At 39.8% G+C, this 23,956-nt stretch overlaps 1 protein-coding gene across 12 annotated transcripts in view; it reads right to left on the bottom strand.

The window, feature by feature from the left end:
• Window positions 1-23,956, bottom strand: part of DTNB (dystrobrevin beta) — a 234,984-nt gene that overhangs the window by 49,380 nt on the left and 161,648 nt on the right. For 8 of the 12 annotated variants that reach the window (XM_041756393.1, XM_041756396.1, XM_041756404.1 and 5 more), the window contains exons 11-12: window positions 9,130-9,219; window positions 5,585-5,672 (exon numbers count right to left, since the gene is read on the bottom strand). In XM_041756393.1, the coding sequence (XP_041612327.1) occupies window positions 5,585-5,672; window positions 9,130-9,219 (178 nt within the window). The remainder of the gene's footprint in view (window positions 1-5,584; window positions 5,673-9,129; window positions 9,220-23,956) is intronic. The other 4 variants (XM_041756399.1, XM_041756402.1, XM_041756400.1 and 1 more) reach the window with 1 other exon arrangement.

The following is a 23,956-nucleotide window of genomic DNA, read 5'->3' as shown; positions in this document are numbered from 1 at the left end:
TAGGAAATATGGAATCAATTCCAAATAATGTAGGTATATATTCTGCCTTCAAGGAGGTGAAGCTAAACTCTAAATCCTTTAGTATAGGCTGTCTGTAGTGACTTTTTTCCAAAGAAGACAGTGTGGAAAGAGAGAGAAGAGTAACTTTATGTTGGAGAAACCTGACAAACACTACCTTAGCCAAGTGATTAAGGTCAACATCAACAGTGATAAATGATGTTGGTACCATGTACCCTTGATACAATCGTATCAAAAGTCATAACTTGAGTCTGTGAGAAAAACATCAGACTAATATCTTTTTTTTTTAATTTTTTTTATTTATTATTTATGATAGTCACACACACAGAGAGAGGCAGAGACACAGGCAGAGGGAGAAGCAGGCTCCATGCACTGGGAGCCCGACGTGGGATTCGATCCCGGGTCTCCAGGATCGCGCCCTGGGCTAAAGGCAGGCGCCAAACCGCTGCGCCACCCAGGGATCCCCAGACTAATATCAATTAAGAAACATTCTACAATGTATTTGACTAGTACTCCTGAAAACTGTCAAGGTCATAAAAAAAGGAGAGTTAGAAAAACTAATAGCCTAGAGGAGCCTAAGAGACATGACAACTAAATGTAATGTGCCATCCTGGTTGGAATTCTGGAACAGATAAGGGACATTAGATAAAAACTAACAAAGTCTGAATAAAGTATAGACTTTAGTTAATAATAATGCATCAATATTGGCTCATTAATCGCAATAAGCATGCCATGCTAATATAAGATGTTAATAATAGGAGAAATGGAGCATGAGTTGTATGGAAACTCTGTAGTAGCTTTGCAATTTTTCTGTAAATCTAAAACCATTCTATAATAAAAAATTTATAAAAAATGAACAAACTCTGTTTAGACTCCTACATGGAGAATTTACTGTAGTGGGGACAGAATGGAAGTAGATAGGCTAGTGAGGAATCCTAGGTTTTGCTATCTACTCACCATGCAAACACTGAGTAATATTTTCTTGGCTGTAAAATAGGAATATTTACCGCAAGAGATGTGAAGAGGATCATCTCCTCTGTTACATGAGCATTCTCTTAGGTTTAGGTAATCTCACAGAGCTCCATCATCTTTAATGAGATGGAGATACATCTGAAAAATATAGCATAAGAAACAAACTCCTTCGGATAAAACTGGGCAAATGATACAAAACCAAGGAAAGCCAATGCAGTAAGAAAACTGTAACCTTGTAGTACACATTTCTAAAACCTCCTAAAAAAAAAAGGACGAGAGGCTTCCCATTTGTATGAACTTGACAGGATGAGTTCCAAAGAGATGTACCTGATACCAGCTAGGCTTTCTTCGTATCTCACTTAGACTAACTGGAGGGCTATGGATTATTAATCTCTCTCAAAAACCTAATGATTTTTAGGGTAGTGGGTCCCTATCTAGATGTAAATCAGAATACTCAAAGTTTTGTTTTTCCTTTTTTTTTTTAAAGATTTTATTTATTTATTAATGAGAGACACACAGAGAGAAAGAGAGGCAGAGATACAGGCAGAGGGAGAAGCAGGCTCCATGCAGGGAGCCCGATGTGGGACTTGATCTCGGATCCCAAGATTATGACCTGAGCCGAAGACAGGTGCCCAACCGCTGAGCCACCCAGGCATCCCTTGTTTTTCCTTTTTAAATAAAAATAATGGACTCTAAGCCACAGAGAGTTCTGATTTAGTAGGTTGGAAGCAAAGCCAAGGAGCTCTTTATTTTTTAAATGCTTCACACATGATTATAGCATGTATCCACATTTGACAATTACTATTTTACAGGAGCTTTGAGTCATTAAATGTGTGCAAAACACCACATGGATACTGCTGATCTTTACTTGTAAGAAGCCATAAGGACATTTCTAGAATGGTGCATGCTTGGAGCAGGAGAAGTGATAAGGCTGCAAAGGCTGGGCTGAGCTATCTGAAAAAAATCTTCTCGGAAATATGTTAGGTTCCCCTTCCCTTCACATTTCTTCCAAGTTTTCCATAATGAATTTCAACATTTTTCATAAAGAAAAAAAACTGAAAAACGAAAAACCCTCCTTGGATTACATCTAATGTTGCTGATGTTGGTGATGAAATTTTAAAACTTTGCTGTTATTACTATGATTTACCACATGCTGTAATTTTGTTTTGTTTTGTTTTTAAAGGCATTCAGGCACTCCAGGAAAACAAATTAGCTCTCCTGGCTCATCTAAGCAAACTTGAATTTATTTGTTCAAGGGTCAGTCTGAAGAGGTTTCAGTGGCCATGTTGTCACCTAAAGCGATGGGATAGCTCTGCTACTGAGGCACACCACAGGGTGCAATGCTGGCTGCTAAAGTAATTTAATGGTCTTTTTTTGTGAAAGAAGGTTTTTGGAAAAAAAAAAAAATCAATACAAAGCCTATCTGGCAGGCTATAAATAAATTCTTTTGAGCACTACACCCACTTTATGCAAAGCATTTGTATCAGCAAGAGATTAGCGGATTAGTAGTCTTCTGTTTAACAGAAATCTAGTCAAGAAGAATCCTTCCTGAGAGGCCCAATATTTAATAAGATAACTACACTTTGGAAAACAAACTGAAGATGAAAGGGACCATATCAGTATTTCGTCTTAAGACCATTCTAACAATGATCATTTTCACACGAATTAGAAAATTGGTATCAGAAACTATCAGGTGTAAATAGACTTATCTTGTTTGCAGGAAAGAACTGTGACCTCCTTCTCAGGGTCAAATGGCTTTGGAGCTTTTATTTACAATATTTTAAAAGCACAATGTAAAGTCAGTAAGACTATATAATGGCATTAAATACACACTTCTTTAAAAAAGTCAACCACAATACTATCTCAACATATTTAATTCTACAAATTTTAATTTCTAAAATAACTTAACAGTTGTGACTGATTGAGGACAGGTGTAAGGTATAACTAATTAAATGTAGCTTTTCTTTTTCACTGACATCCCCCATTCCTTTCTGTTGCTTTTCACTAAACTTTAGAATTCTAACATTGGGAGTCAGACGTGTGACTAATACTCGATTCTCAAGGAAATAATCTTGAGGTCTAAACAAACCCAAAGGAATACATTAGTTTTTGGAGGAGAAACAAAGCAAGACTCTCCGTTGGAAGCTGTCATTACTGTATTTCTCTATGAAGTTGGTACACATTTCTAAAAGTAATACACTATGTTTATAGAAGATGGTTCTGAGAGATCTGGCCTGCCTGTTCAGCCTAATTTCACTCCAAGTATTGTTCTCTGGGCTCTGGCCACACAAACCTCCAGGCCCAGGGCCCTCAGAGAGGTTGAAACAGCCCCCTGACACACACTGGGTGTGCCTGACCCAGTTCATGCTTACATAGTCTGTTGTTTCAGCCTCAGATCCTTCCTCCTTTTGTCTTCTTCTTTCTTCCAGATTTAATGCTCTTCCTGAACAACAACCTTCTGTAGCTAAATCTCAGTAGTTGTTAGAACAGCTTTACTTTTTCCTTTCCAACATTTATGCCCTTTTATTCTTGTCCTGTTGTACTAAGATCTCCAGTATAATTCTGAATAGAGGTGGTCAAAGTGGACACTTTTGTCTTGCTCTCAATTATTAGGTAGGGGAATACTCCAAAATTTAACCTTTCAGTATAATATTAGCTGTAGGTTTTTTGTAGGTGTTCTTTATCAGATTGAAGAAGCTTCTTCTAATATACTGAGAAATGTTATCATAAATGGGGAGTGTATTGTCAAATATTTTTTCTGTACCTTTTTTTTTTTTAAAGATTTTATTTATTTATTCATAGGGACACAGAGAGAGAGAGAGAGAGGCAGAGACACAGGCAGAGGGAGAAGCAGGCTCCATGCAGAGAGCCCGACGTGGGACTCGATCCAAGGTCTCCAGGATCATGCCCTGGGCTGCAGGCGGTGCTAAACCGCTGCGCCACCAGGGCTGCCCCTGTACCTCTTGAAATGATCTTACAACTCACTTTTTAAAACTAATACGGCAAATTACATTGGCCGATTTTTATGTATTAAATAAATGATTCCTAGGATAAATCTCACTTGATCGTGGGGTATTATCCTTTTTATATATTGCTGGATTCAATTTGGTAATATTTTGTTAAAGATTTTTTTCATCCATGTTCATGAGAGAATTTGGTTACTGATTTTCTTGTAATGGCATTTGTTGTTATTTATTTATTTATTTATTTATTTATTTATTTATTTTATTTTTAAAGATTTTATTTATTCATAGACAGAGGGAGAGAGGGGCAGAGACACAGGCAGAGGGAGAAGCAGGCTCCATACAGGAAGTCCAATGTGGGACTCGATCCTGGGTCTCCAGGATCACACCTGGCTGCAGACGGCGCTAAACCGCTGCGCCACCAGGGCTGCCCTGTTTTTATTTATTTTTTAAATATTTATTTATTCATGAGAGACACAGAGAGAGAGAGAGGCAGAGGCACAGGCAGAGGGAGAAGCAGGTTCCATGCAGGGAGCCTGATGTGGGACTCAATCTCGGGTCACCAGGATCAGGCCCTGGGCTAAAGGTGGCACTAAACCGCTGAGCCACCGGGGCTGGCCCCTCTTTTGTTTTTATATCAGATTAGAGTGGCCAGATAAAATGACTTGGAAAGTGTTTCTTCCTCCTCTATTTATTGAGAATTTATGTCAGATTATTATTATTTTTTCTTTAAATATATGATAGTCACAACAAGCTCTCTGAGTTTGTGGAGTTTTTTTTGTGGGAAGTTAACTATGAATTCAATTTTTTTTTTTAACAGATTTAGGACTATTTAGTTTTTCTACTTATTTTTATGTCAGTTTTGTTAATTTGTGTCCTTTTTTACAAGTTTTTATTTATTTTTATTATTTTATTTTATTTTATTTTATTTTATTTTATTTATTCATGAGAGACAGAGAGAGAGAGAGAGAGAGAGAGAGGCAGAGACACAGGCAGAGGGAGAAACAGGCTCCATGCAGGGAGCCTGACGTGGGACTCAATCCTGGGTCTCCAGGATTATGCCCTGGACTGAAGGTGGCGCTAAATCACTGAGCCACCCAGGTTGCCCTAAGTTTTTATTTTTAAGTAATTTCTACACCCAACATGGGGCTTAAACCTAAAACCTCAAGATCAGGTGTTGCATGCTCTGGTGACTGAGCCAGCCGGCACCACTAATTTGTATCATTCAAGGAATTTGTCTATTTCATCTGGGTTGCCAAATTTATTGGCAAAAAGTTACTCATAATATTCCCTTATCATCTTTATAATATCTGTAGGGTCTGTAGCAATGTCCCTCTTTTTATTTGTGATATTGGTAATTTGTGTTTTCTTTCCTTTTTTCTTGATCAGGATTTCTAGGGGGTTATTAATTGTATTGCTTTTTAAAGAACCAAATTCTAGCTCTTTGATTTTCTTGGTTCATTTTTAAGAATACACTGTGGGTAAAATTAAAGGCCACTATAATCCCTTCCCTAAACCCACTCCTCTCCAGTACCTATTCTCCTGAGCTTTGTGTTCAGCATCACCCTACCACTTGTGTATTAAAAGAATGCTAATTTCTGCTACTCTGCTAGGACCTTCCATTTACTCACCATGTTTCCTGCTTCTGCAGCCAGCCGGGCAGCATAGCGAGCTATAAGCCGGTGTTCCTCATCTAGTCGGCTAGGACTGTCCAGGACACTGCCAAGGAGACAAAAATTCAACAGGTGTCTATTAAGCATCCCTTATCCTTGCTTTTCTTTTAGAAAGATCAGATGGGAAAACGCTTGTAAAAACATATGGTACCAAGAGAAACAGGCCTGGGTCATAGATACTAATGGTCTTCTGAGAGAAAGGTGCTTTAGAGAACTGATAAAGCCACACATGCCATTTCTCTTCAGCAGCATATCCCCCCTACTCCTACACCACCAGAAGGGGCACTTCTTTTTGAATGTAAGGTCAATAAAAGAGCATCTGCAAAGTCTCTGAGAGGGATTTCTAATCAAATGTTTTGGAAAATCTCATGACTTTTATTAGACATAGGTCTTGAATTTAAAAAGACCATGAGAAAACAAAAGCATCATGAAAACCAGAGGGCTAAGGAAAAGTACACTTGATACTGGCTGAACAAAACTGAGAAGCCCAGGCAAGGGCAGGTACACCATATGGTAAAGTTGGAGAAGAAACCAGGATATCAAACATTCTCTTTCAATGCCTTTTTTTTTTCCTCCTCTCCTCTCCTCTCCTCTCCTCTTCTCTCCTCTCCTCTTTCTTCTCTTTCCCTTCTTTCCACGCTTGTTTCACAATTATAGCCCTATCTTAGAGTGAATTAGTTCAGTCCATTACTCTTTCACAAAGAGTACCAAAGACCTACCTAGGTGAGATATCAGATACTGCTGCACCTGAATGAAAGAAGCATTCATGAATAATAGGCTAGTTCTGTGTATATGTTGATGCAGTGACCTTTTGCCTGGACTATGAAATCACTGACTCCTTTAATTTGGCATGTTATATCAACTGTCATTTATCCATATCAAGGCACTCCTAGATTAATAGGGGCTGTGGCAATATAGTTGTTTGTTTTCGTCTGGCAGATGCTTTAAGGTAATGGTGGTGGTGACGACTGACCAGAGATGGCTGTTGTGGTCTGCTTCTACTTTAGTCCTTGGTTCTTGGTGTTCCAAAAACCTTTGACTGGAATTTAGCAACATGACGAGTAATCCGAAAAAACTTAAAGACGTGAGTCCAATAGTCATCAAATCTTGTAATAATCACTGAGAGGAATCTGGGAAGGGAGAAGTTAAATAGAGATGTGTCTGACTTTTTCATGGAAAGAATCAACTGATTTTCTCCTAGATTTTTTTCACCTTTCTATATTTCTACTATTGTGGCCAATTCTTTAACCTTAACTTGGTCTTTCCTCTAGGATAGATTTTTTTAAAAATGTGTTTCTTTTGCTTGTGCCACTTCTGAATACTTTATAATTTTAGGTATGCAAATGTCAGTCTCCAGCCTGTATCAACATCCTCTCACAAGATGATCTTGTAATAAGAACACACTACCATCAGTTAGCTTTAATACATTAGAGTCAAAGCCCCAAGGTCAAGGCTGAACTGTAATATTTGTACTTTAAAGTTGTTCGTTGGAAATAAGAGAACTACTTTTATCTTAAAACAACAACAAAAATGAACATTTGATTATTTAAGTGGCTATTATAGAGGTACTGGCAACCTAAGAAATGGGACTTAAAGTGGCTGCCCTTTGTTTTGGCAAGGGATATAACAAAAACTTCATTTTTTCCTCTGTGCAAAAGAGCTCCCCCTCCTCCATCGAGTTCCATCTCTCTAGGAAGGTTAATTCTATTTGTCATTTATACCCAAGTGTGGACAACATGGTTGCTTTAATTGGCTATGCTTTCCAGCCAGAAACTAGAACTTTATGTTGATGAGAGGTTTTAAGGTCAATGAAAATTAAGAGGAAAATAAGAAAGGTTCCTTATTTTTCTGCTTGAGCTGACTTTCATTTTCAGAATTAGCCAGGAAATTTCTGACTTCTTTGAGGAAGCATGAAGCTCAGTTCTTTAGACTATAAATCAAGAAGAGATGCAGTACTCACCCAAATCTTCATGTTCTCCTAGGGCTCCCAGTCACCAGTTCTTGCTCAGGAAGCCTAATCCCTAAGCCAGCAGGCTTGAGGACCTTAGCTAAATGTACCATAAATCTTTTGGGGCTGAAATATCGGGTTGCAGCCTGCCAATATTCTGCTTCTATTTTTCACCATGGAAACTTTTAATCACCTGGACAACTGCCCTTACTGATAATAAGTAAGCTGTCTTGCCAGGGATGAGACAACTCTATTCCTAGAGACCCAAGGAGCTGGGCAGAAATCATCTGTTTGATGAAGAGGTGGCTCTTTGTGATATGATGCACAATTATCAGGCTTTCCTTCCCTCCATAGGAAAAGCCTATTACACATACTTGGGAAGTAGGAAAGTAGAATTTAGAGTTAAATAAATGCCTTAAAATATCAATGCTATTTAGTCACACTGGCAAAGCTACGGGAAATGGCACGAAGTATAATGGTCCTTCCCAAATATATTTTTTTTCACATTGACTATTTATTTTTGTTATCACAGGAAATAAAAACAAGATCAAATGACCTTCCCATGGAGCCACAGCATGTCCTGGGCAAAACTGAGATCAAAATGTAAGTCTCTAGCCTCTCTTAGTTAATAAATTATGCTTCCTCCCTAATAAGAGTAAGAATTTGTTGGGCACAGTGACTCTTACCTACTGGTATGGAGAGCGGAGGGATGGCTTCAGATTATTTAAACTTTACCTGCTATTCTCCCTGCAGAATGGTGGTAGGTGTGGGCACAGAGTGGACAGGCAGCTTTGGGTCTGCCTGGATGTAATAGCACCTTGTCTGGTATTAATTCTTTTAAAGGGTTAACTTTGCTGTAGTTAGGATTATCAAACGTTTGCCTATTCTAACCCATTGAGGAACCAGGTATATTTTCACATTAACAGTGAGTCACAACCAATAGTTTTCAGAGAATGGGGAATATAAAGTTATTATACTACATATAATTGTCATACGAGGAGGTATATATTGTTTAGAGAAAGTCTCCCTCAGGTGACAGTGATCCAATACCACTGTTGCAAACCACTGGTTTAAATAATCAATAACAATCGATTTGGGGGAAAGATGCCACAGGGTGATGGTATCAGAGATTAGACAAAGTGAGATATCTGTGAGTTGATCAACCCTACGCCCTGAATGTCAACAGAAAGGTTTCATTATTTAGACAAGAATGAACAGTAAGAGGTTGCATCAAATAGCTCTGTGAATGTACATCTTTGGGACTGCATATCTATTTGAGATTTACACAGCCTTTAAGTGTAAGCTGAAGGACATGAACTCCACTTTAAAAGAGCATTTCTGACTATATGTTTAGGTAAGTGCCCAGGCTTGGCAAGGCTCCTTCTCTTTCAGAAGTTAATGCTTTAGCAATTATTTAAACTCTGCCAAACATAGCTGGTAGATTCTCAAGAAAAACCCACATGCAGTTTTTTCCAGCTGGCAAGCCCAGGTAACACAGCTCTCCCTCCCTCTGATCAGCCCTGGGCTACCCGCCTGCTGCTGCTCTATCACTGACCGTGCACAGTGTTGCAGACGGGCCACATAGGAGGCTATCAGCGCATGCTCATCGGCCAAGTGACTGGGAATATCCTGGCTATACTGTAACCTAGGAGCAACGGAGGCAAAGACAGCAAGCACGACACAAACACATACAGAGCAAGAAATGAACATGGATTAAAATGGGCAAACTTCAAAGAAAAATAGAAAAAAAAATCATGATTAAAGAAAACAATAAAAAAATCACAATGCATAATGAATATGGTGTTAGACCATAGGGAATACATATCACAAATCCTTTGAACAAAAGCACTCTCTTAGGAAACAGCCTTGGCTGACTGATGCTTCAGCCTCTGAGCAGGAGAAATCAAGGAGGGGTCACCGAGAACCTTTGCCCTCCAGTCTTATCCAGCCAGGTTCTGGGCTCTGGGATGGATGCACCTTGGAGGGAATGCCCAATGGCAGGAAAACAAGCAGAGTGGATCTATTTAACAGCACTAAACACCCTCTAATGCTTTTATAGCTTTTGTCTACATGTAAAGAATTTTCAGTGTTACCTCGTGATACCAGTTAAACCCCTTTTTTTCTAATAAGGATACTACCTTTAGCATCTTTCTATTTTCTCCCATAAAACTGAAACTTGTCAGAATTGTTTCTCATTGTAAAACAACACTGTATACATTCTGAGTGAGGCTTTTATAGACATTCAGAAGGTCCTTAAGCACATGAGTTTAAAAAATTTTTCTACTCCAGAAATGCTAAAACATGCACAAAATGGAGGGTAAACAGATGACAACTTTTTATGTATCCATCACCAAACTTCAACAAAAATCAACATTTTCTAACTTACTGATCTATTCTTCCTTCCCTCAACATTTTGTCTAGAAAGGGGTGGCTGAAGCAAAGCCCAACTTTTTAAACATACTTTATTTATTTGAGAGAGAGAGAACGGAAAAAGAGCACGAGCAGGGCAGGGGGCACAGAGAGAGGGAGAAGCAGGCTCTCCACTGAGCAGGGAGCCCAACACAGGGTTGGATTCTAGGACCCCAGGATCATAACCTGAGCAGAAGGCAGACCATTCACCGACTGAGCCACCCAGGCACCCCAAGTTCCAGACAGTTTATTATTTCATTTGGGAATACTTAATGTACACAACCACAACACCATCATCACACCTAATACAATTTAACAAGAAAATTTTAACTCAGTCCATCTGAAAATTTTCCCAAATCTTAAAAAATATCCATTTACATTTAGAATCAAGATTCCAACAAGGTCCACACACCTTGCATTTCGTTGATATGTTTCAGTTTTTAATTGATAACAGTTCTTCCTTTTCCTTGTTTCATGTCAGTTATTTGTGAAGAAAGCATGTTATCTGGTAGCATACCCTACATTCTGGATTTGACTGATTGTTTCCTTGGTGCCATTTAATTTGTTTCTCTATCCCCTGTGGCTAGATCTGGGTATTTGATTAAAGTTTTTGCTTTTGTTTCATTTTTGAGAAGGGGCTAGAATCTGTTCTAAGTAATATGGTGCACTTATAAATCAAATAGGGAGCACATAATGGAATATAAATATTAATCAGTGGATGCAGATGTTATTGGTTACATCTCTCCATTATAAAGTCCCTCAGCAATTTCTCACTTAATAGTTTTAGCATTTACTAATGATTCTTGCCTAGATTCACTATTTCTTGTGGGGTTGCAAAGGTCCAGTTTCCAATTTTATTATCTTTTCTGTATTCATTAGTTTGCTCTATTTGTTTATCCTGAAATACTAATCATTCAGAAAAGGTAAAACAAATGGTTGGCATTTCTTACTATTTAACAAATTTCAGAACAATGAACGAGTGCCCTAGCAACCTCCAATGGTTACCAAGGAGTTTTCTTTTTTAGTATTATTAAGAACTCATAGATTTTTATGTGTCTGATTGCTTCAATCCATTACAATCATCTTTTTGATGCTCAAATTGTCCTATCTTTGGCCAGTGGGAGCCCCTGTAAGTAGACTCCTGTGTTAATCTAATATATTTGTCAGATGTCATTAGCTTTCTGGCTTGGCACAGTAAGATGCGCCAGTCTCAACTTCTGCATGTCCTGCCCCACACTTGGGCAACTATTCCTATTCAACTATTCCTTCAAGGATTGCAGGTTCCCTTTATGAGGAAAGAGTATGTAGAGATCATAGTTAGGGTACTGGGCTGCTCTCTTTCCTGGGCAATCCCTGCTTCTAGACCTTTTCAGTGGACAAAGCTAGAAAATCTATATATTTTAGAAGGAATAAAAACAGGTTCTCTCACTACTTTCAAATGCCATTCAATTTCCTGCTAGCATGCATTATCTTAATGAAAAATAACTTCAAAATCTATTTCCCCATCCTCCATATATAACATCTTTTTTCCTCCACCTGCTTTTAATATTTTGTCACTGTTTTTCACCAATTTGATTGTGATGTGCCTTGGTATGGTTTTCTGTTTATCCTGGTGATAGCTTGTTGAGCTTGTTGTATCTATGGGTTTATAGTTTTCATCAAATTTGTAAAAATTTACTTGGAAATCTGGCAAAAAATATTTCCTGAAATAATTTTTCTCTTCTCCCTCTGTTAGGCTGCTTACATTCTCCCATATATTTTGGAGGCTCTGTTCATTTTTCAGCATTGCATTTTGGATAATTTGTATTGCTATGTCTTTAAGTTCAGTGGACTTTTTCTTCTGTAATTTCTGGTACTCTGTTAAGTCCATCTACTGAATTTTTCATTTTAGGTATTATCTTTTTCAACTCCGGAAGTTCTATTTTTTAATTTAAAACTCTGTCATTGGGCAGCCCGGGTGGCTCAGCAGTTTAGCGCCGCCTTCAGCCCAGGGTGTGACCCTGGAGACCCAGGATCAAGTCCCACATCAGGCCCCCTGCATGGAGCCTGCTTCTCCGTCTGCCTGTGTTTCTGCCTCTCTCTCTCTCTCTCTCTCTCATGAATAAATAAATAAAATCTTTAAAAAAAATAAAAAATAAAACTCTGTCATTGAAGTAGAATATATATGCAGAAGCTTTCAATTATGTTTATGTTTGCTTCTTTTTGATTTCCATTTTTTCTCCTCATTATGTATATTTTCCTTTACATTTTCTGTATCTGTTGTGGCTGTTTTAAAGCCTATCTCCATTCATTGCATCATACCTGTTATTTCTGGCTCTATTTATATTGACTAATTTTATTCTGGTATCAGACCAAACTTTCCTATTTCCTATATCCTCTAAATTTTTATTGGATGATGGAAATTGTAAGGATTATGTTGTCAAATGTTTGGATTTTGTCATCTTCTCTTAAAGAATCTGGTAGTCAGTTAACTTAGTTGTGGACACATTGGTCCTTTTGAGGTCTGTGTTACAGTTTCATTAGCACAGATCTAAGTCACTTTCAGCTAGGGCTATTTTCACCCTACTCCTAAGGTGTGGCCTTTCTGAAGTCTTTATTGAATGCTCCCCAGTGTTTGATAATGCCTTTAACTCTAGTTGTCTGGAACTCAAACAACAGGCTGAGCTTGAGTAGCTGTTCCACTTTCAAAGCCCTAGGATTTGTTCTTTCCTCGGTAGTTTTTCTGTGGTGGTCTTGTGAAATCTTTCCATGCAAATGTAGCTTTGTTTTTAGCCAAAGACTTAAGGGACCTATATGCAGGTTTATGGAGCTCCTTCTTGGTGTGCTTCCTCCCCTCTGGTATTCCTCTTGGCAAATTCCAGCCTCCCCAAACTCCAATCTCTCTTCTTATTCTCAGCAAATAAGGCTTGCGCTGCTTGTCTCCAGCACTGGACTTGGGTAAATGCCTCCCAGTAGAAACCCTGGGCAATCATAGGGCTCTCTTCATTTATTTCCTTTCCCTCAGAGAACAGTCCTGCCCTACTTACTATCTAATTTCTGAAAAACAGTTGGTTTAATCAGAATAGTTTTCTAGAAGTTTATAGTGGGAGAACTAATCTGACACCAGTTACTTCACCATGACCAGCATGGAAGTTCTCTCTGTAGTAACTTTTTTTTTTAAGATTTTATTTTGAAAGAGAGAGGGCAAGCAAGAATGGGGGAGGTGCAGAGCGAGAGGGACAAGCAGACTTGGTGCTCAGTGGGAGCAGGGAACAGGGGTGGGGAGAGTGTTTGATCTCATGACCCCGAGATCATGACCTGAGCCAAAATCAAGAGTTGGCTGCTTTAACCAACTGAGCCACTCAGGTGCCCCTGCAGTAACTCATTTTTATCATACTTTTGCAAAGTATTAGTATACTTCAAACTAGAAATTAAAACAAAATAAAACTGCTTCTTGTAAGACAGACTGAAAAGTAGCAATGTTATAGAAGGCCATCTTAAGGGCTTCAACTTTTACTGTGATATAAGAAGTTATTGGTAGGTTTTGAGCAGAGGCAGAGTACGCCCTAACTTATATTCTGAGAAGAGTATCTGCTCTTTGAAAGATGAAGTGTCAGAGAGTGAGGAAGAAGCAGCTAATGATAAGCCTCCTGCAACTTTCCAGATGAGAGACAAGAGTGGCTAGGAGAATAGGAGTAGCTGTCGAAGTGGTAAGAAATGGCAAGATCCTGGACAGATTTTGACAGTGTTTTTGGATAAAGCTGATCTAAGTATTTGACACTTTAGATGGGAGAAACATCAGGAGTTTTGACTGAGCCACTATAGGAATGAGATTGTATTAACTGAGATGAGGAAGATTGAGAGAGAGGCAAGTTTGGTAGGGGGAGACACAGGAGTCAGTTTTGGAACATGCTAATTGTGAGATTTGAATTAGACACCTAGGAGAAGGTATTGCCTAGTGAGAAGATCTACGAGGTCAGAGCTCAGCAAAAAGGTCTGGGCCAGAAAAAGAAGTGTGGAAGTTACCGGCATGTAGACAGTATTAAAAGCCGTGAGTTCAGTTGCGATCACCTACAGGGAGGACAAACAGAAAAGGGAAGTAGTCCCTCTGGCATACCAACATTTAGAATTCAAGGAGGTATGGAAAAACCAGCTAAGGGGGCCCCAAAGAAAGAGAAGAACTGGAAGAGCAAGATACCTGGAGGCAAGTCCAGAAAGAGTCTCAAGTAGAAGGGAGTAATCATTGGCTACTGATGGATCAAGTCAGATTAAGTCCTGAAAATTCATCATTGTATTTAACATTGAGGAAGTCACTGGTCTCCTTGACAGAACAGGTTTTGGCAGTGAGCAGGAAGTGAAAATCTGACCAGGGGATGTTCCAAAGGGAATGAATGGCAGGAAACTGGAAGCATTAACTATAGAAGCAACAGTCCATTAAACTTCATTTTAACTTTCTATGAAGACTGCGATTCAGAGGTAGTGTCATTTTCCAGATAACTTGGGATCTAAACCAAAATAAAAAGCATTATCAGTAGCTGTCTATAGTAAATAAGGGTCCATGAATTTTCTGACAATCCTGTGTTGGGGTGTGGGTGTTATGTTAGATAATATATGTAATATACATATTCATATTCAAAGGTTCTTTTCTAGATTTGAATTTAAATGCTTTCCTTTTGATACAATATAAATTTCTATATAATCCCCAACTTACAAATAGGTTTTGCTTTAGAAATCTGTTTTTTCAGTGCACCTAGGTGGCTCAGTCAGTTGAGTGTCTGCCTTTGGCTCAAGTCATGATCCTAGGACCCTGGGATTGAGCCTCACATTGGGCTTCCTGCTTGACGGGGAGCTTGCTTCTCTCTCTGCCTCTGTAGTTCCCCCTGATTGTGCTCTCTGTTAAATAATAATACATTAAAAAAAAAAAGAAATCTGTTTTTCTAAAGCAAAGTCAGTAGTTTGGAATAGTTTGGAATCACATATAAGTAATAAATATAAAATAATAATAATAATAGTTCTAAGCTGACAAATGTCAATTTAATCGATAAAAGTAGGTGATTTTCATGGCTGAATATATAATAGTTGTAGCAGCACTTCTGGTGGAAATTGGGCATTTGAGTCAATGTCTAGAGCACCTACAAGGTGTCAGGCACTGTGCCAGGAGACAAGTATACCACTCAAGCAGAGCCCAGACACAGCTGCCGCTCTCTTGGTGCTAACCATCTAGTAGAAAAAGAGATGATTAAACAAATAAATGTAAAATGGCAAATGTAGAAAATGTTATGATGGGAGGGACACTGTCCTTTAAGAAGACATACCAGGAGATGCCTGGCTGTCTCAGTCGGCAGACCAAGTGACTCTTGATCTCAGGATCATGAGTTCAAGCCCAGTGTTACGTGTAGAGATTACTTAAGAAGAGAAAAAAAAGAAGACATAATAGTAGAATTTTATCCAATTAGGGAGATCAGTAAAAGGAAGGGTGAGTAGCATAAACCAGAGTTAAAAGAGGAGTGACTACGATAAGAACACATTCCTTTCGGGGAAACTGAGGAGCATTTTCTCCCTTGTAAGGCACCCTCCCAGCTCTACGCATTTGAAACCAGCTTCCAGGTGCTCCTGATGCACACTCCAGTGTGAGACGCACTCTCCAAAAGAAAGGGGGCTTCCTAGTCTAGGGGAGAATGTCTCATGGCTTCAGGAGAAGCTCTATTGGCAGCAAGAGACGGTACCTTTGACAGAAGAGGCACCTCTGTGGAGACAGGAAACAAGGGGAAGGGATGTGAGTAGAGACAGAGGGGATGAAAGGTCAGCTGTGGTGTGGACAAAGTCAGAAGCAGAGGCTGTGTCTGGAGTGGCAGTTTGTAGTCCCAGGAGCCTGACTCATTACTAGGCAGGAGGCAGGAGAGCATGGGCTTTGGAGGGAGGCAGTCTTGGGTGTAATCCACATGCATCTGCTTGCTGTGTGAGCCTGGACATTAATCTCTCTGCTTTAGTCCCCTCATCTGTAAAATAATAAGAATATAAAATCTACATGAAGTTAATACTTCATGTATTACTTACTTCAGAGACTATAGGAAGGATTAAAGAAGATAATGTAGTAGTCATTATCAACAAAGCACCTGTGACCCTATCAGAGAATTTCACATATGCTCTTTTGCTTATTCTCAGGATAATCTTACCAAAAAGGTATTACTGTAATCCTCACAACTTTGCATCTCCAGCCCTGCCCTCTCCCTGGAGCTCCAGGATTGTGTATTTGAGGACCAATTCAGCATCTCCACATGGCTGCCTAAGAGGCATCCCAAACTTAACATGTTCAAACTAGAATCCCTGACTCCCTCCACCCACTTCCTCACCTGCTGCACCCCCCCAATGACCAGTTTAAGTGAACAGCATCACCACTCACCCAACCATTAAGCTCAAGCCCCCAATGCTGCCATCCTTTCTCATCTGGAGAGTCTTGCAAGTGCCACTTGGACCACCCAATAGCCCTTGCTTGCTTTCTTCTTCTGCTCTTGCCCACCACAGTTAATTCTCCACACTGCAGTGAGTGATATTTTAGTAGTAAATCAATCTGGGGGGTGATGAAAATGTTCTAAAATTGATTGTGGTGATGGCTACACAACTCTGTGAATACACCAAAAGCCACTGAATCATACATTTTAAGTGGATGGGTCGTATGGTGAATGAATTATAACTCAGTAATATACTGAAGAAATAAATCAATTTTGAAATCACTATCCATGCTACCAGGGGTAAGCAAATAGGTACATGGATGGCAGATGATAAGAGTCAGGTTTCTCATATTTACAGAGGAAAGTGACAAATAACCAGGGGTGCAGGCAGCTAGAGAGTGAACAATGCAGTGCTGGAGTATACCCAAATACTTCAATATAACTCATGTCCCTTATTTCTCTGCTCTGAATGGAATAAGAAGGCAATGCTGTGGGCAGCCCTAGTGGCACAGTGGTTTAGCGCCGCCTGCAGCCCAGGGCGTGATCCTGGAGACCCTGGATCGAGTCCCACATCGGGCTCTGCATGGTGCCTGCTTCTCTGTGTGTCTCTGCCTCTCTCTCTCTCTGTGTGTCTCTATGAATAAATAAATAAAATCTTAAAAAAAAAAAAGAAAGAAGGCAATGCTGTAAGATGCCATGTGCTTGAAGTAACTGAAGAAGAAAATCTTTTTCCTAACAGAGGAAGACTGATTAAGGGGCAAGCAATAGCAAGATTTGGAGAAAAGTAAGTTTCTGGATAAAGCCTGGTGAGTCCTCACCTTCAATGAGCTTATAGTCTGTCTAGAAAGGCATCTAACAAATGGTAGTTACAATACACTGATATATACAGATGCTATGGATCACAGAGGAAGAACACTTAATCTAGTTTTAAGTATCAGGGAAGGCTGCCTGGAGGAGTTGAAGCTAAGATAAGAAGGAAGAATTAGATGACAGAGAGGGGAATAAAGGGAAGGGTAGGCAGGCACTAAAGGCAGAAGCAGCATATGCAGAAATCTGCTTAGAGAGCTGTTAGGGATCTGAGTAATTCTCCGTGTAGAAGCCAATAAAAAGAGTGAAATAAGGCAGGGCTGAGGAGGCTAGCAAGGTTTCAAATAGCTTCATAAGCCACATTGAAGAATATGGGCCTAATCCTGTAGAACTCTGTTGCCACTAACCACATTAAATTCAAATTAATTCAAATTAAATAAAATTAAAATTTCACTTCCTCTGTCACACTTTTCACATTTCAAGTGCTCAACAGCCTCACATGGCTAGTGGCTACCATATTGGTCTCCATGCTATTGGACAATGCTGTAGAATGAAAGAGCCATTGGAAAATTTTGACCAGAAGAGTAATTTCATTAGATTTGCATTTCAGAAAAAGCCCTCTGGTTTTTGGGGGTGAGGTGGGAAGTAGACTGGAGATTTCCTAATTAGATCCACAGAATAATTAACATTTTTTTAACCACAACACTGATTTGTTTTATTTATATTATTTTATTTTTTATTTTAAAAAAAGATTTTATTTATATATTCATGAGAGACACACGGAGAGAAGCAGAGACGTAGAGGGAGAGGCAGGTTCTTTGCAGGGAACCCAATGTGGGACTTGATCCCAGGACCGGGATCACACGCTGAGCCACCCAGGCATCCCAGCACTGATTTGTTTTACATATCTGCTTTACTACAGTAAGTTGAAATATTTTAATAGTTTGACATTAAGAGGAATGAAAAACATTGGTTAAACTGGATCACCATAGGAGTCTCAGCACTGCTATGGTATTTCTGTGATTTGTGCAAGCCCTTGGCACATCACTATAAAGCAGCATGCTGCATTGAGTCAGCTTCTAAGGAGGACATGTGGTCAAGAGGTATTTAAGTTAATAGCCTCCAAAGCAGAACCGAAAAATGGATCAAATTGTGTGTGGGTGGGGTGGGGTGGGTGTATTTAGGTTCTACCGGTTGTTTGTTGGATCTGAGTACCTGTCTGCTCTTTGCTAGTGTGAATCTGAAGTAACTGAAAGAGTCAGGATGACAAGAATTCATGGTAAGGTCTGGTTCCTCTGTGTCCCTCAGGCACTTCTACCTCAACATAATCTTGCTATCTTCTTGCCCAAATCTTCCTCCTGTGTTTCAACTACAAATACCTTAACTTAAGCCAGAAAGGAACCTGGAGGAGAATCATCCATCTCCTTCCTTGACCCCCCACATCCCAAATCCATAAAGCCTGTCTTCACTCTCAGGATCTCTCAGGCATCTCAATCTGCACATGGCTACACTGAACTCATGGTTTCTCTCCCCAGACCTATTCCTTCTTCCCCTTTGTTTTGCTGACAGTTCATAATGGATGTAATTCTTGTTCACATTGAGAACCGCTAGCCTCAGTTTAGTGAGAGGAGGAAACTATTGGTTACTATGCTTCTGTAAGCTTCAATTTTTCAAACTTAAGCTTTAAAGTATGGACTTAGAAATACTCAAGCTTTTTGTTTGTACTAACTTGAGTTAGAATTGCTGAAGGGTTTACCTTAAATGCTTGAATGGAAATGGAATTTAATCCCAGCCCAGAAGCAGCTGAAACCTGGCTGTTTGCCTGGGCCATCAGATGGACTTTGGAAATCTGCCAACACTGAGGACCCTGCAGCCCCATAAGATTATGTGTTAATTTTCAATTACTCTGCTTTTCTGTCTTTCAAAAATAGATTGGAGAAAAAAGTAATTCTTCTGTTGTCTTGGAGAGATCCTCATGAAGAATTCATGCAAGCTAGTTGTTTCATGATCATGCTTAAGTCCTCATTAATTCTTGCTTTTCAACTAAACTCTTCTTTAATTAATTACTTTTTTCATTTACATTTTTTTTTTAAGTAGGTTCCATGCTCAGCATGGAGCCCAATGCAGAGCTTGAACTCACGACCCCTGAGATCAAGACCCAAGCTGAGATCAAGAGTCAGATGCAAAACTAACTGAGCCACCCTGGTGCCCCATCAACCAAACTCTTCTTATTCTCATTTCACGGGAGGGAAGAAGATCAATAGCCTGAGTCCAAAAATGGAGAGTTTCTGGCTTAACTAATTTAGTTTGCCTCCTTTTTAAATTGTGCCAATAACCTCTGCTGTCTTCAGTCTAAAACACAACAGATCGTAGCAATTGTCATTCTGTAGATACCAAGATAAAATCTTTATGTTGGTGCCCACTCAGAAAGCCATTTTAATACTATTATAGTGCAACTCATCTCTATGTTTTCAGCTCAGAAATAATATTTATACTATGGTCTCTTCTGGACTTTAAAAATGTTTTCCCAGGGCACCTGGATGGCTCAGTCAGTTAAGCATCTGACTCTTCATTTTGGCTCAGGTCACAATTTCAGGGCAGTGAGATCAAGCCCCATATCAGGCATGGGGCCTGCTTGGGATTCTCTCTCCCTGCGCTTCTCTCCCTCCCCTCCCCTAAAATGCCTTTTCCTTCTTGTATGTGTTAAAGTTAAAAACTCTTGACTGACAAAATCTTGCCTCTACTTAAGATTCCTAGCAATTGGTGACAACTTAAAATTAATGGCTCTAATATTTACCTGTTAGCACCCAAAGACAGTGTTATATCCCAACACAATAAATCTTTATAAACTGAACAGAATAGAAAGCATTATTTAACTCTTGAGAGAAATAAAAATTAGGTGGTAGGGCGAAAAAGGACCTCCTAACAATCTATGCTACTGGAGGGGTGATATATTTACGAATGCAATTTTTTTCAGAAATCACCCAAATAGGAGTCTATAGCTAGCTATGTGTTTCCTCAGCACCCTATGTTCTCCAAAGACAGCAGATCCCCTTCTTTGGAGAACTGACCCCTACCCATTCAACCATGTAATTCTAGCTGGGCCCCCAAACAGATAACCCATGGATGGGTAACATGATCCAAGATGGACCAAAAAGAACTTTCATTGGGAGTTTTCAAGTTGGAACAAAGAGAAGGTCAATCACTATAGGGTAGTAAGGTTATGAAGTATAAACATACAGGTCTCAGGGATATATCCCCTCCCATGCTTAAAGGTAGCTATGTTAGGGAAGAAGCAGTTAACACACACCAGAGATGAGCAAGGAGCATTAGGGTAGCCAAGTGGAGGCAAGGAAACACCTAAGTGAGTTAGAGCTCCCTTGGCTGGCTCTGGTCCTTCCTGAGGCCCAGCCACATACCACTATGCTCTTCCCAGTTTGGCTACAAAAACAAAAAACCTTCAGGGGCGCCTGGGTGGCACAATCAGTTGAGTGTCTGACTCTTGGCTTTGGCTCAGGTTGTGATCTCAAGGTCCTGAGCACCACGTTGGGCTTGTGCTCAGTGCAAAGCTGGCTTCTCTCCTTCTCTCTCTTCCTCTGCCCCTCCCCTGCTCACATGTGCATGAACTCTTTCCCTCTATTAAGAAAAAAAACAAAAAACAAAAAAACCTCCTTATTTTCCTGAAGCTAATTCAAACTGAGCTTCTGTCACTTACAGCCAAGGTTTCTGACTAAAATAGAAATACTAGAAGTGGGGAGTAACACTGAGTGGAACTAGCTGAGTCAAGTTGAGGTGTGGATGGTAGCAAAAGTGTCTCCATCAGAGGGAGGGAATACTTCAATCTTTGCTACACGGCTGCTGAGAAAAGCAACTGGTTAAACTATAGCCTCTAGGATCCTGGGACTGAGATCTTCTGCTCCTTATGGCCAGAGTTCCAAGCACCTTGAGAGGAATAACAGGATGGAGCAGTGATTTCTTCAAGTCTTCAGAATGATGTGGGAAGGAAGGGAGCTGGGTTGTCTAAGAGCCAGTTGTCTCTGCCCACCAAGGGTGAGATAATTAAGACAATTAGGGTCTTATGGGGGTTGTATTGTTCCAGAAAATCCAAACATAAACCTCAACTCTTTGGCAGAGTGGGGTAGGGGCAGTTACCCAGTTGTGTAGACGTTCCGTGGTTCTAAGTGCCTCCTGTATAGACTTCTAGCCGGTCATTCTGCCCTCTCACTCCTGGGGAGGGCTTTCTTCTGGGCTCCTCTCACTATCAGCTGAGGCTTTGGTCTTCTCCAGTCTGCAAAATCAGTTTCCACTCACCAATCTGCTTCTGCTCCCAAATTCTCGTTGCTATTGTCTCATCTTCCATTTTTCTTTCTTCTTGTGGGTTTTTACTCAAAATAATCTCTTGGCTGTCATTTTGGTCGTGTTTCAAAAGGAAATAAAGGCAAATGTGGCTTGATATGCCATGTTTTCTATCACTTCCATTTCTCCACTATTCAAATTATCCTACTTTTCAACCTTCACCTTGTATAGTGGGTGCACAGTGCTCATAACTTATTATTTGCTTCAATTTAGGATGGGTGAATGAGTCACAAAAAGACATATGGAGAGCTGACCTGGATGAATGGACATAGCCTAAGTATCCAGGGCCAAGGGCTATCACAGGAGGTGGACAGACTTCTGGGGGAGGGGTGCATGAATTTGCAGTTGTATGTGGAATGCTGCATTCCAGGAAAACCCTGGAAATGGTATGAGACAGTGTGTGTGTATGTACACACTTTTGCACACTTTGGGGTGCTGGGTAGCAAAACTGGTCTGCCAACAACTTCTGTTATTTGTCTTTCCCATGGCCTCTCTCTTCTGTTCAGTATAACCTTTCTGGGGGGAAATGCTCCTGTTTTAATGATGTAGGTATAATGGGTGTGGCCTATCACATATAATCCAATGGCCAGTAAAACAATCCAGGACAGTAAGACTCTTTCCTTGGAGTTCTCTAATCCGAGGTAGGAAAGGCACAACCTCTTGAGTGATGATTCTGTGGCTGTACATCTGAAGCCACTGGCAGTATAGAGGAGTAGGTGTTCCACAGCTGCAGGGAATGAAGACAGCATTCTAGAGTAATCAGGAGATGAAGAAGCCACAGATGGGCATCCTGGCAGCCTTTCAGTGCTTTTATGATCCAGGGACACTTCTGTTCTTTGCTTCCTGCTTTTGTCTTTGTCTTTGTCAGTTTCTCCCTTTTTTCCTTTTTTTTTTTTTTTAACTATAATAACAACAAGTAACATGAGATCAACCCTCTTAACACATTTTTAAGTGTACAGTATGGTATTAATTATGAACACATGTTATAGAACAGATCAGTAAAACTTTTTAAAAAAATATTTTATTTATTTATTTATTCATGAGAGACACAGAGAGAGAAAGAGAGAGAGAGGCAGAGACATAGGCAGAGGGAGAAACAGGCTCCTCACAGGGAGCCTAGTGCAGGACTCGATCCCAGACCAGGATCACGCCCTGAGTGGCAGGCAGACACTCCACCACTGAGCCACTCAGGAGTCCCATAAAAACTTTTCATCTTGCTTAATGGGGTTTGTGCTTCTTGAAGTTAAATTTTAATACCTGAAGCTAAAAAGAGTTGATACTAATATACCAACCAAATGCATAAAAGCAAAAAGTTTCATATTGGAAGTTTTTGTTATTGTCATAGTTCTATGAAACACCCACAGAATTGTGCAAGTTTAAATATTCATAAATAAAGCTAAGGCTTTAGAAGACATTAAAAAATAAAAAATATTGACATCATTTTCCATATTGCTCTGAAAGTACATTATGACTCAGAACACTACAATAGTCCAGAGAATAATATCACTATTTACATTCTGGACTCTGTGGAAAAAGAGGAACCGAAGCAAGCCTCAGAGGAAACAGGTAGAAGGGGAGGATTTTAAGCCTCTGTTTTAAAGTTTTGAAAGTTTTTTGTTGTTTGTTTTTAAGTGTATTGTTCTGGTTCTTTTAAAAGAAAGCAAATTTCCAGAAACTATTTAGACCAAAGCAAACATGAAATTTCTTTTCAATTATAGCAATTTCAACATAGGCATACTAGAAAAATATTGTGCACAGCAAATCCCTGCAGGGGACCCTCTAGGAACATAATTCATGTTATCTCAAAGGAGAGACAGAAGCTTTGCAACTGATAAGGTTTTCTTCTTTAAAAAGTAACTGTTGGGGACAACTGGGTGGCTCAATGGTTGAGCATCTGCCTTTGGTTCAGGTCATGATCCCAGGGTCCTGGGATCGAGTCCCTTATCAGGCTCCCTGAAAGGAGCCTGCTTCTCTCTCTGCCTGTGTCTCTGCCTCTCTCTGTGTGTCTCTCATGAATAAATACATAATATTTGAAAAAAAAAAAAAAGAACGTAACTGTTGGGGTGCCTGGGTGACTCAGTTGGTTAAGCATGTGACTCTTAATTTTGGCTCACGTCTTGATCTCAGAGTGGAGGGATCACACACTGGATTCTGTGCTCAGGAATGAGACTGCTTGAGGATTCTTTCTCTCTCCCTCTCCCTTTGTCCCTCACTCCATCATGTGCACGTGTCCTCTCTCTGTCTTAAATAAATTATTAAAAAATAAATGAATAAAAATAAAAAGTAACTCACATTTGCGACAATCTTCTATTTGGACTAACAGTATTTCTGACCCTTGTAGCTATTGCTGTTTTTATATGCACTGCCTATTGAAACGGT

This window comes from Vulpes lagopus, chromosome 5 (genome assembly GCF_018345385.1).
Source record: "Vulpes lagopus strain Blue_001 chromosome 5, ASM1834538v1, whole genome shotgun sequence".
NCBI classification, from domain to species: Eukaryota; Metazoa; Chordata; class Mammalia; order Carnivora; family Canidae; genus Vulpes; species Vulpes lagopus.
This window is presented reverse-complemented; position numbering and strand designations above follow the sequence as displayed.